At 40.0% G+C, this 13,662-nt stretch overlaps 2 protein-coding genes across 2 annotated transcripts in view; one reads left to right on the top strand and one right to left on the bottom strand.

Annotated features, from left to right (window-relative positions):
* The window catches only part of LOC117521141 (piezo-type mechanosensitive ion channel component 2), a 249,903-nt gene extending 248,778 nt beyond the window's left edge, over positions 1-1,125 (bottom strand). The window contains exon 1 of the mRNA XM_034182477.1: positions 561-1,125. Coding sequence (XP_034038368.1) covers positions 561-624 — 64 coding nt within the window. The 5' untranslated portion in view covers positions 625-1,125. The remainder of the gene's footprint in view (positions 1-560) is intronic.
* LOC117521277 (cathepsin Z) overlaps positions 623-13,662 on the top strand; it is a 45,771-nt gene continuing 32,731 nt past the window's right edge. The window contains exon 1 of the mRNA XM_034182603.1: positions 623-829. Coding sequence (XP_034038494.1) covers positions 623-829 — 207 coding nt within the window. The remainder of the gene's footprint in view (positions 830-13,662) is intronic.

Raw genomic sequence — 13,662 nt, 5'->3', positions numbered from 1 at the left:
GGTCAAGAGTGTGGTGTTTTGCTTTTAGTATATAAAAAAAATGATTTGGGAAATTCTAGATTGTGATATTTCAGAGTGAATTCTTTAGAACTGTCATAGGTGGACACTCTTGCTAATAAAGTTAGACAGGGGAAGCTGATCCATGACTAATCTGGTTTGTAATGTGGCTCTGTGCAGACCATCCACTGGTTTGGGGTCAGGTTTAGGGCACAGGCCTCAGTACTGATGTGACCACCAGGCAGCATCAGGAGATCACCCTTTAAAAAAAAAACAAAAAAAAAACATTTGAAAACGAACTTCAGACTTTCATTTGGAATGAAATCCAAAAGTTTTGTGATTTTTTTTTCTTTACGTAGAGATTTTAAGGTTGATTTTCACTATAACGTCCAAATTTGGTGATTATTCTGATGTTCCAGACCAGTTCATTTTGTAAAGTTTTTGAAAATTAATTTAAGACGCACTAATCATATTCATTATCACTGAAGATCAGTCAGTCGATCTCCAGCTGCGTGACGCACAAATATGATTACGCGTAAAAAGCGGATTGTCGGTGAACTCACCAGCTGCTAGACACACTGGCAGCAGTAACCTGAAGACCAGCCCGCACACCACCTCAGAGGCCATGGTTCAGGGCAGCCCGGGCTCAATCCTGGTCCAACAAGACGAGGATTGTTTCTCTAAGGTTTCTCTCGCATCCCAAAGTCCTGCGCGCTGTCAAATCCCGGCTGGCGTCAAACTGGTGCGCTCCTCCAAACGGCCACATCAGCTCTACCTGATCACACCTGGACTCCGGTTCCTCCACAGTGACAGCTCAGCAGCCATGTCACCGGTACCCGCAACACATGCGCGCGTTTTAGTGCTTCAACTTGGTTAAAGTCATGTTGCGCAAACCGCACAGCGGGGACTCAGGTGCGCCAAAAGGAGCCGCGATGGCACGGCGCCGTAGAAATCTGCAGCCAAGAAGTCCTCGAAGTCAATTAAGCAGCCGCCTCTTTTCGCCACCAAAGCACATGAGTGAGCTTTGGAAAAAGTCAGAAAATCACATTCTCTTATTCTGCGGCGGGGCGTGTGAAAATAAAGTGATAAATCCAGCCTTCCCTTTTAGCCTTCTTGGTGAAATTTCACTTTCTGACTTCTGGCGAGGACTAACGGGAGGTTACAAGACGAGTCTGAGATTGACAGAGGATTCAGCCAATCAAAAGTCCCTCTGTTTTGTGAAGGTCCTGCCCCCTGTGATAATTAGAAGCAAGAGGTGGGACGCTAAGAGATATTGCAAATATTACAAAAGTGTGTGCGTGTGTTTTTTATTTTGCAGAAAAAATTTCCTACACTTATTTTGTTTTTAACATAAATTAAACTATATCCTCACGCATATTAGCTTAAGTGTTTCACTGCTCATTGCATCCATTCAAGCCTGATGTCCCGTTATTTCATGCAGGGAACCAGCGCCACCTAATGGCACAAGCCAACCCCGGACAAAGCAGCAGGTCTCACGTAAATCTGACCAGAACAGGCCTGTTGACAGTCCTGCTTGGAGGCTGGAAAAAAAATCATTTTTGTTTTCAGTTCTTGAAATAATTAGGAGCACTGCAGCAAAACATTTTCTCTGATTACATTTAATCCAGTTTCCCTGAAGTAAACAGATGACGATAGTGACAGCGCGCAACTCAAACCTCATCATCAAAGATCTGCTTAGGATCTGTTTCTGAACCAAATGCATGCAGGCTTATAAAAAGTGTGGCATCATGAAGTTTGCAATGACAGCTGCAGAAGTTTTCATAAGCAAGAAACACTGCGCAACATCCAGTTCGTACCTTTGACCTCTCTGAACAGAATGACTAAAACACATAAGGTAATATGTAAAAGTCTTTAAATGTGAATTTCTATAAAAGGCTAATTTAAAAAATTACAAATAGTAGCAGTGGTAGTAAATTAAAGTCAAAGTCATGTTAGCAGTCAATTCTGCTATATGTACACAGCATACAGAGTATCAGTATTGTGTTTCTCTCAGACCCATGGTGGAATAAAATGCAAAAAGGTGCATCACATAATTTTTATTTAAACTACAAGCAAAAGGTCTGTACAAAATAGGGGCAACACAGCATACAACGATTTGAATGTGGTGGTGTAATGGAGGCCAGCAGGTTTCGCTGTGCAGATGTAGTTAGTAAACCTCACTTCCTTCTAACAACACTCAATAAGTGTTTGGGAACTGAGGACACTAATTGTTGAAGCTTTGTAGGTCGAATTCTTTCCCATTCTTGCTTGATGTACGACTTCAGGTGTTCAACAGTCTGGGGTCTCCATTGTCGTATTTTGCGCTTAATAATGTGCCACACATTTTCAATGGGCGACAGGTCTGGACTGCAGGCAGGCCAGTCTAGTACCTACACTCTTTTACTACGAAGCTACGCTGTTGTAACACGTGCAGAATGTGGCTTGGCATTGTCTTGCTGAAATAAGAAAGAAAAAGACATTGCTTGGATGGCAGCATGTGTTGCTCCAAAACCTGGATGTACCTTTCAGCATTGATGGTGCCATCACAGATGTGTAAGTTGCCCATGCCATGGGCAATAACACACCCCCATACCATCACAAATGCTGGCTTTTGAACTTTGCGCTGGTAACAATCTGGATGGTCTTTTTCCTCTTTTGTCTGGAGGACACAACGTCCATGATTTCCAAAAACAATTTGAAATGTGGACTCATCAGACCACAGCACACTATTCCACTTTGCGTCTGTCCATTTCAAATGAGCTTGGGCCCAGAGAAGGCGGTGGCGTTTCTGGATGTTGTTGATGTATGGCTTTCGCTTTGCATGGTAGAGTTTTAACTTGCACTTGTAGATGTAGCGACGAACTGTGTTAACTGCAAATGGTTTTCTGAAGTGTTCCTGAGCCCACGCAGTAAGATCGTTTACACAATGATGTCAGTTTTTAATGCAGTGCCGCCTGAGGGATCGAAGGTCACGGGCATTCAATGTTGGTTTTCGGCCTTGCCACTTACGTGTAGAAAGTTCTCCACATTCTCTGAATCTTCTGATTATATTATAGACTGTAGATGATGGAATCCCTAAATTCCATGCTATTGGGGTTGTATTCCATTCCATTGAATTCCATGCTAATGGGGTTGTATATTCAAATGCTGTAATGCAAAAACATATGTTATGTGAAAAATGTATGCTTTAAAAAATATGAGACATATGAGACAAGAAATTGGAATTAATGATGAAAATCTGAGTAAAGCATTTAATTTTTAAAAAGGAACATTGAATTAAATCAAACATACCAGTGGAAAATTACAATAATTTGTTTTGTTTTGTTTTTTAAGGGTGAATTTCCATGACCCAGGTTTGAACTCTCAAGACCTGAGCACTTTCCAGAACAGTGACCTCACCAAACCAGGATACTATCCAAAAAATATCATCTACAGCTATTTTTATTGGTGTAAGACTTGCTATATTTACAACCCCAATTCCAGTGAAGTTGGGACGTTGTGTGAAATGTAAATAAAAACAGAATACAATGATTTGCAAATCCTCTTCAACCTATATTCAATTGATTACACCACAAAGACAAGATATTTAATGTTCAAACTGATAAACTTTATTGTTTTTGTGCAAATATTTGCTCATTTTGAAATGGATGCCTGCAACACATTTCAAAAAAGCTGGGACAGGGGCAACAAAAGACTGGGAAAGTTGATGAATGCTCAAAGAACACCTGTTTGGAACATTCCACGAGTGAACAGGTTAATTGGAAACATGTGAGTGTCATGATTGGGTATAAAAGGAGCATCCCCAAAAGGCTCAGCCATTCACAAGCAAAGATGGGGCAAGGATCACCACTTTGTGAACAACTGCATGAAAAAATAGTCCAACAGTTTTAAGAACAATGTTTCTCAATGTTCAACTGCAAGGAATTTAGGAGTTCCATCATCTGCACTCCAAAATATAATCTTCTGATTATATTATGTAAAGTTCAAAAGTCAGCATCTGTGATGGTATGGGGGTGTGTTAGTGCCCATGGCATGGGCAACTTATACATCTGTGATGGCACCATCAATGCTGAAAGGTACATCCAGGTTTTGGAGCAACACATGCTGCCATCCAAGCAACATCTTTTTCAGGGACGTCCCTGATTATTTCAGCAAGATAATGCCAAGCTACATTCTACACGTGTTACAACAGTGTGGCTTCATAGTAAAAGAGTGCAGGTACTAGACTGGACTGCCTGCAGTCCAGACCTGTCACCCATTGAAAATATGTGGTGCATTATGAAGCGCAAAATACAACGGAGACCCCGGACTGTTGAACAACTGAACTCGTACATCAAGCAAGAATGGGAAAGAATTCCACCTACAAAGCTTCAACAATTAGTGTCCTCAGTTCCCAAATGCTTATTAAGTGTTGTTAGAAGGAAAGGTCATGTAACACAGTGGTAAACATACCACTGTCCCAGCTTTTTTTAAACGTGCTGCAGGCATCCATTTCAAAATTAGCAAATATTTGCACAAAAACAATAAAGTCTATCAGTTTGAAAATTAAATATCTTCTCTTTGTGGTGTATTCAATTGAATATAGGTTGAAGAGGATTTGCAAATCATTGTATTCTGTTTCTATTTACATTTTACACAACATCCCAACTTCATTGGAATTGGGGCTGTAGAAAAGATCACCCTTTGGAGTGGAGCTGTTCAAGCTGTTCCGGTGTTCTTTGATGACTGTGAATTTTGCTTCCTTTGCTGGCAAATAAAAACTATTGCTTTGGGACTTTGATCTTTTTCTGACTTTTGTGGACACCTTTAAGGAGACCTTTTAAAACAATTGAGAACAGCTAGAACACTTAAGGACTCTGTCTGACTCCACAACAACAGTGTGAAGTTGAATGTTTGCAGAGACATACTGTATAAATGAGTGCAATGAACCCAAGTTCATTGCGAGGCTGTGATCTTGTGTTGACTTCATTAATATGTATTTGCATAACCTGGACAGGGTACTAGCTTTCACAAAATACTGTATATTCATTACACAACCATTTGGAACTTCTAAATGATTTTGCATATCGTCACCTTCCTAAAAGGCCATTATTTTAGGACGGTGACCATTATTTTAGGACGGTGACGATATGAAACATTAAATTCTGGTTGTCTTGAAGATTATGAAGAAAGAAATGCACTGTAAAAGGTGTGTGTGTCTGTGGTGGGGGAAGCATTGTTTTCATGGTAAATAAAAAAACAAACAGAATCATCCTTTAAAAATACTGTTAAAAATACTGTTAAAATTTTTTAAATATTTACATAACAACCTGTCAATTTTATGGTATAAAGCTATTGTAATTTACAAAAAAAGTTATATTTTAAACCAGAAAAAAACAACAGCATTTTTGTAAATTAATATTATCATAACCTTTTCACTTGGGGTGACCACAGCAGAGCCAATATGGATATCTTTTTGAAATAATTAATTCCCCATTCAGTGACATTTTGTTGTGCTGCTCCCATTTTGCTCAGGGCCACCACAGGAGGTTTGAAACGGGATCACGGGATTACTTGTATATCATTTTCCATATTGCATATTTTACTGTATTTGTACAAAGTATATTAATATGCAGAGTTCTGAAAAAAATAATGTCTATTTACAAACGAGTAGGATAAATATCAATAGGCTGGACAGGATGGATTCTGCAGTTCATTACATTTTCACATTCATTCACACCATGTGGCAAAACAGTGCTGCAAACATTTGGAGTGCTTGCTTCTCAAACACAATATCACTGGTTTAAGCCTAAATTTAACCAATTTGCTTTCATTTATTTATTAATTTGTGCAAATTACAATAGTTTATACTTTAAAATCTGCAGTATTTTCTCAAGGTTTTTTGTTGTATTTGTTTTGTTGTTGGGTTTTTTTTTGTTTGTTTTTTGCTGCATTTTTACTGAAATTTTTCTGGTTATCAGGTGCTAGTTTTTTTTTCCATAATAGAATAAAATAGAATAGAATAGTCTTTATTGTCACTGTACCCGGGGGGTCAATGAAATACAACAGATTGTATTAATTTATTTATCATTTATAATGGGAATCCAGAAATCAAAAAAATTTAAATAGGTGCACAAGGTTTTTTGTTTTTGTTTTGTTTTTTCCATAATAGAGTAAAACAGAATAGAATAGTCTTTATTGCCATTGTATTGGGGGGGGGGGGGGGTGTCAATGAAATACAACAGCTTGTATTCATTTATTTATCATTTACAATCAAAAAATTTAAATAGGTGCACTAGGTTTTTTGGGGGGGTTTTCTTGTTTGTTGTTGTTTCTTTGTTTTGTTTTTTTCCATAATAGAGTAAAATAGAATAGAATATAGTCATTGTATGGGGGGGATGAAATACAACAGATTGTATTCATTTATTTATCATTTGCAATGGGAATCCAGAAATCAAAAAATGTAAATAGCTGTACTAGGTTTTTTTGGTTTTGTTTTTTCTCTATTTTGTAGATCATTTCCATGTGCTGTCAAAGAAGCGGCGTGTCTGTGTTTGCGCCATGGAACACTGACCTCATGTTTACTCATTAAGGCAAAGAGGAGCTTCAAAGTCTAGGCTTTATAGCGCAGCATTAACAAATGAATAAAAACAATCTGTCATGAATTATTTGCAGACTTTGGTATGTTTAATGACTTTATTGACAAGGAAATGATACATGCTGTTATTTGCTCTTAAAGTGCATTAGGCAGGAGGAAAACAAGGCATTATGGGAGATGTCAGGATTGAGCCAAATGACCCTTCTGTCTGTACCTGCACGTGGACACGCTGCACATTTAAAGCACCAGAGGAGTTGAGTTCTGTTGAATCATTGTTTGGCCTAATCACCAAAATGGACACAGTTTATGACAATAAGAAAACATAAAACGCTGCTGAAGGAAAAGTTGGCTTCAAATGATCTTTGACATGGACCACTCATTGCCAAAACACAAGGCCTGACGGAGATTTCCCTACAGATTGTATGTTGTACCACTTCAGGTCACCACCATTCCCGATCAATAATCAACATCAAAGCTGGCCAGACCTTTATTTCTTCCTGCTGTTTGACCTAATCCCTCAGATCGATTAGAATCCTCAGTAACATTTATCTAGATCTGTGCAGAATTGACTTCTCCTTCTTGCTTATTTCATTCAGTCCTGATTCTTTATCTGAATGTCAGAATAAAGTGTGTATCAATGTTTCTGAGGCCTTCAAGCATTAATGAGCAACACTATGTGGGCTGGATTAGTTTAAAAACTGAAAGAAAAAAAAAATGAATGGCAACATAAAAGGAATCTTGCACTTTTCATATCATACCTGCACCAAGAAGGTAATTTTTGTGCCCAGTTTGTTTATTTGATTGTTGGGACATACAGTGTTATCATCTCATTCTGTTTTTTCCTCTCTGTCCGAGGTGTGACTCCATCCAGAAGTGGGTGTCTTCTTCTGTAATGGTCATGAAATAGAATAGATGGGATCTGCGGAACCCCACCCCACCACCCCACCACCACTTTCCCCTCTCTTTCCCTGCCAGCCTCCAGTCCTGGACTCCAGCATGGACTCCCAAAATTTCCTGTATATTTGCACTGTTAAGTGTGTCGGTAGAATGGCCAAAGCAGTGGGTCACCCCTCTGAGTCTGGTCTGCTTGAGGTTTCTTCCTCAAATCATCAGAGGGAGTTTTTCCTTACTACTGTTGCCTGTGTTTGCTCTAGGGGTTAGTAAGGTTAGACCTTACTTGTCTGAAGTACCTTGAGGCAGCTTTGTTGTGATTTTGCACTGTATAAATGAAATAACATGAATTAAAATTGAATCGGGGGATGTGATGGTACAAGTAGTGGACTTGTGACCAGAAAATCACTAGTCTACTCCTTGTATTCTTATTTTTAATACCTTCCTTAATTTAGTGGCAACCACTGATTTGATCGTCCATCTGCCCCCAGCAGAGTCACTGAATTGTGAAACACTGAGGAAGCTTAGCAGTAAAGGTTATATGATTGTAAACAATAGACAGAAGTCAATGTTGCACAATATGGTTTTGTTTAAGGACAGATATAAAGGATTGTTGTGCCTCGCTATAGATAAGTGCTCTGAGTGTCCTATAGAGAAGTAAACATCTCTCACTGGGTATAAGTTCATTGTGGCACTTTATTTAAATAAAACGCAGTTTTTAATTTAAAGGTCTCCATTGTCAACATGAGAACAACACTTTTTTCCCCACTTCTATTTAATCTATCAGATAAGTGCCAAATTTGGAAAATGAGTGCAAACAATGCATGGGTTTTGTTTCTGAAATTGTGCAGGAATCTAAAGTAAAATGTGTCAATCAAGGGGTAAAATAATTGTAAATGCTAAATATCTTGTGGTGCCTCTGGGGAGTTTGTATCACGATTTACAGGAGCTTTTGCCAGGAAACAAAGATAAGAGCAAATGCAATCAACATCCATATGGTTTCAGTATTGATCCATGAGTGAAATCCACACGGTGTGCATGTTCAATAGTTACATGGATGCACTTTAAAGGTTCTTCAGCTTAAGTAGGTTTTTTAGTGTTTTTTTGTTTTTTTTGTGGTGGTCACTGTGGACGCCCGGGGCCCCTAATTTGAGTAAGCAAGTATAGAAAATGGATGGATGGCTGTAGACATGTCGGCTCTTTTGGAATAGATATGACACGTCATTTGGAAACTTCTCAATTGTAGGGGTTTTTCCTCCAAAATGTTGACTTAATTTAAAGGGTTATATGTTAATTAATGTGACGTTTTGGGGGTTTTGTTTGCTTGTTTTTATTTATCTTGGGTTTTTTATGTTGTCAGCTCCACTGCAATGATGCATTGTTTTTATTAGGTGGTGAGGAGAAATGTATTTTGGAGAATCAAGCTTGAATATTAAATCTGTAATACCTTGATTTGTTTAGTTTAGTTCTGAAGATATAATTCAAATATGAGAGAATACATTGTTAAAGGGTTATTCCCTGCTATTACCAGGGCCTGCATAGGATTAATGCTTTCAGTCAGTTCGTCAATGATTCAGTGAGTCCCAAAATTTCTGCTAGGAGCTCAGTTAAAATGACTGTCCTGTTACTTCTACCAGAAGACTCAACAGGTTAAAGAAAACAATTTATTACAGAACTGAATACAAAGTTTTAAATTTGGTTTGACCTCGTTGCCGTCGCGGCTTTGGGGTGAACCGAAAGGATCTCGAATCCTGCAGATAGAAGAGGTAGTAGTGGTAGTGGTAGGTAGTGCATTATTGAGCACTGTTTGTGCATCTTGAAGTCAGCAGGAAAGAGTTTGGGCTTTTAGCTCAACAGCGGCAACCTATCCAGGGTCAAAGGTCTTCAGCACTTCATTGCAGATTCATATAGCGTTGTCAGTTTCGTAACACAAAAGACTTGGCAGGCTAAGTAGATCATTTTAAAAGCCGGTCTGCACACTATAATGATAATGACATCAGCCCAGCTTTTCTTCTTTGTGATGAACAGGTTTTACCGTGAACTGCTCATCTTCATCATCTGATGATGATGGATGATATAATAAATGGTTAGTGATTTACCTAATGTTCCTGTTGAGAGTTCATTACGTGCCTAATGCACGTCCAATTGGATTCTAGTTTTAGTCATTAAAAGCACAAACAGTAGTGCTTCCTCCATGCAAAAACAGACATCATCCTATAACATAACCTTGTTAAGAGCTGCATATTTCCCATGAAAATCTGACCAATCATCAGGGATCACATTAGGTGTTGGCTTGTAATGTGATTGCAACTTGGAATTGGTTGAGCCATTTAAAACTTTCTTGCCGAGCGTGCAAAATGTGCAATGCCTCTTTGAATTTATGCAACATAGATTTATTGATCCCTGCAAAGAAATGCAAAATGATTCAGCAGAGGAAAAGAATTACAAGTAAATAAATGCAAAGAGGAATAGTGAACATAAAGTCAAGTAGTAAAGGCAAAAAGCTACATTCATAAAAAACCTTTTTACATTTTGTTGCTTTTGCTGAGACATGGCAATTCTGCACCAACCAGACTCCATATCTTGATGAGGGTTGATGGCAGATGTATCAGTCAAATAGCAAGAATGTGGACTATGGCTGGATTTCAAACAGAAACTATCTGACTGCAGGGCTGCAGTGCATACCTCTAAGCCTCATACCACACCTTCAAATGCATCAGCCCAAGCAGGCATTTTGCTGCACGATGAGCCAAAAACCTCACAGTACGGCCATACTAACCCAGAGAGAGAAGGTAATTTTCTGAACCCGAAAGGTCAGGTCAGGTCTGACAGCATCTGCTGTTCCACCACGCCACTGAACTGCCTTGGGTCCTGGATGGCAACCACCCAGGCAGACCACCGGTTCATCCTGACCTCTAGAAAGTAATCATGTACAGATGAGGACAAATGATCAGATACTTTACGAAATTTAACGTTTTCTTCAAAATTGTCCAAAGTGTGCTTTTTTTTTTTCTTCTTTTTTTTAGCAGAGCAAAGAATTTTCAACACAGCATTTCTAAACATCTTGCAGGGATGGTGGCCAAGTGGTTAATGTACTTGGTTTCGGTGCAGCAGGTTCCTGGTTCAAATCCCACCCCTGCCACATTTCTCCATGCAATGTGGAGTTGCGTCAGGAAGGGCATCTGGTGTAAAACTTGTGCCAATTCAACATGCAGATCCACCTCGGATTTGCTGTGGCGACCCTGAGTGCAATCAAGAAAGGGACTTACTTATTTCTAAACATCCTAGTTTTATTTTGGATACTTACATTATTTTACTTTGCATACAGAAACAAAATTATTTCACACACAAAATGATTATTATTACAGAATTATTAGCCCCCTTAATAACTGACCTTTTTGTTGAACCATAGCACAAATCAGTGTTGTGCAATGATGTATTTGAACTTTGTAATGCCCAAAACTTGTAAAATCAAGTTAAAACTGAGGGTTATCTTCCAATGTAGACACCGTTTAAAAACAGAAAACATCATGCCAAAAACAAATTAAATTGATTTAGGCTTCGGAAAAAGAATTGTTGATGCTCATAAAGCAGGAGAATGATATACAAAGTTAACACAGCATTTCCAAGTGTCAAGAACTGGAGTGAGAGGTATCATCAAGAAATTCAAAGAGAACCACACAGCACAGAACAAGTCTGGCAGAGGTAGGTGGTAAAAGATTTCAAAGATTCGGAAAAGAAAACTAGTGAGAGATGTGTTGAAACACCTCAAAACAACTACCAAGACACTAATAAATGACTTGGCCAAGTCAGGAATTGTAGTCTCAAAGAAGACAAACACTAGTGCCCTGGACAGGAATGGACTGTGAAGAAAACTCCACTTCTGCAGAAGAGACACATTCAAACCAGACTGCAGTATGAAAAGGACAACCTGGAGAAAGATTATACATACTGGAAGTGTGTCCTTTGGTCAGGTGAAACTAGAATTCTTCGGCCATAAAGACGCTGCTTATGCTTGGAGAAGGAAGAACCCAAAGAACACTGTAACCACAGTGAAACACGACATTTGGGAGGATTATATTGTGAGGATATTTCAGTACGTCTGGAACTGGGAATCTCCTCAAGGTGGAAGAAATCATGAAGAAAGAAGGATAACAGAAAATTTTGAAAAACGCAAAACTTGGTCTGGGTTGTCACTTTGTGTTCCAACACAACAAACCCAAACATACATCACTCCTGGTGAAAAGCTACCTCCAGATGACTAAAGTGAACATTAGTGACTGACCCGCCCAAAGTCCTGATTTGAATCCCATTGAAAATCTGTGGGATGAAGTAAAGACCAAGGTCCAACCCAGAAGACCATCAAATCGGGAGGATCTTGAGAGATTCACCAAAGAAGAATGGCTGGGATTCCTCAGGAGACATATCTGAGAGTTCAATAGTATGCCTTATTTGTGTCTGCTTGACTCAAAAGCATTCCAGCAGTTCCCAAGAATTCTTCAAAGGCATCTAGTATCAAACACCTCCAGATTTGGACCAACAAAGGTATCAGCATTGCCAAAACACTTCTGTACTGCGACCTTATGACTCCGTAATACCTTCACAGGCATCTCAACCTCAAAGGACGAGCATCCAGAGACAAAAACCTCACTACAGGGTTAAGTGTGTTGTGTGGGCCGCTGAAGAGGAAGTACTGCTGGCCCACTACCACCAGAGGGCGCCCTGCTTGGAGTGCGGGCTCCAAGCACGAGAGGGCGCCAGACCCAGAGGAGGTGACAGCTGTCACTCATTACTCCAGCTGTCACTCATCTACACCACCATATAAGCCGGACTGCAACTCCACCTCCCCGCCGAGAAATCGACTACCAGTACTAAGGTAATTTTCTCTGCTGACTTATACGTTGAATAGTAATCTGAACTTCTGTTGCAGCCGTTTTCCTGGTGCTTTCCTTGTCTGGAGGATTGCCGTTTGGTGTGACAGTGACGGCTTCACCTCGCACCCCGTCCCAGATAAGTGGTTGATCAGGAGCTGCACAAGTGTGTGTGATTTGGAGGTGGAGGTGCTCCCTCCTAACGGTGTCTGGACTATTAATTACTGAGTGTGCGGACTCACACTCACACATCATCTTTCTGTTTTCTGCCAGCAGTACCAGGGTCGACAGCCGAAGACAGAGGCCACCTGGGGACTCGGGACTTGGCGGCTCCGGTGTTCTTCAGGCCGTTGGTGGTGGAGGCCGTGTGGATGCGGCTTCTCTCTCGTCGGGCGTCTTCTATCTTCGAGCCTGCCCACACGTCACCTGGTGTTTATTGACTGTGAACATTAAGACACGTTTCGTTGTGTAATATCACAACATTAAATTGTTACCTTTTGGCTTACTTATTGTCCGTTCATTTGCGCCCCCTGTTGTGGGTCCGTGCTACGACACCTTCCCAACAAAGTGATTCTCTCAACACGTTTGACATTTTCCTAGCATAGGTATAAACTTCTGATGGACAAGTCAAGAAAGTAATTTAAAGCCTAGATTTTAGTGCTGATTCATGGCAGGAACCTTTTGGAAAGTTGGCCCTCCATTTCCACAGAAATGCTGTCTCCAAAAATCTTGACATCAGTGACATTTCTGAAGCAGATATGCGAAAAGTTATGAACCAGAGCAAAATGATTATTTTATTGTAGTGGGTTTTGTTTGATGGGTTGGGCAGGCAACTCAGTGGACAAGGAGTTGGGATGCCAATATGTAGAAATGGGTTCAATTCCCAGTCACTCTACGTCTCTGTGTCTTCAGACAAGACACTTAATTTGCATTGTTGCACATCACCCAGCTGTAAACGGGTACTGACCATGGCAGTGACCTGCAGTGAACTGGCGTCCCATCCAGAGGAAGTCCTAGACACTCATCTGCTTCACGCTATGGGAGAAGGAGAGAAGGACAAGCACCAGTGGGCACCAGGGCCAGTGCTGGACTTCGTTGTGTCATGGAATATGTCTAAAAATTTTCCATTAAATTTTATTTACATCACCCAAATTAACAAAATGTCTCTGTAAATAAAGCGGAACTCTCACAATCACAAATAAAGCGGTGCTCTCAGGACGATGCAGTCCATGAGGCACAGCGATATCACTGAGAAAGCCTCTGCATAGCTGCCCCTTCTCACGGAGAGTGTCGCAACTGACTCAGTTTACTGTGTTTATTGTGTAT

This window comes from Thalassophryne amazonica, chromosome 12, assembly GCF_902500255.1.
Source record: "Thalassophryne amazonica chromosome 12, fThaAma1.1, whole genome shotgun sequence".
NCBI lineage: Eukaryota > Metazoa > Chordata > Actinopteri > Batrachoidiformes > Batrachoididae > Thalassophryne > Thalassophryne amazonica.
Note: the sequence above shows the minus strand (reverse complement) of the source record. Positions and strands in the feature narration are given on the sequence as shown.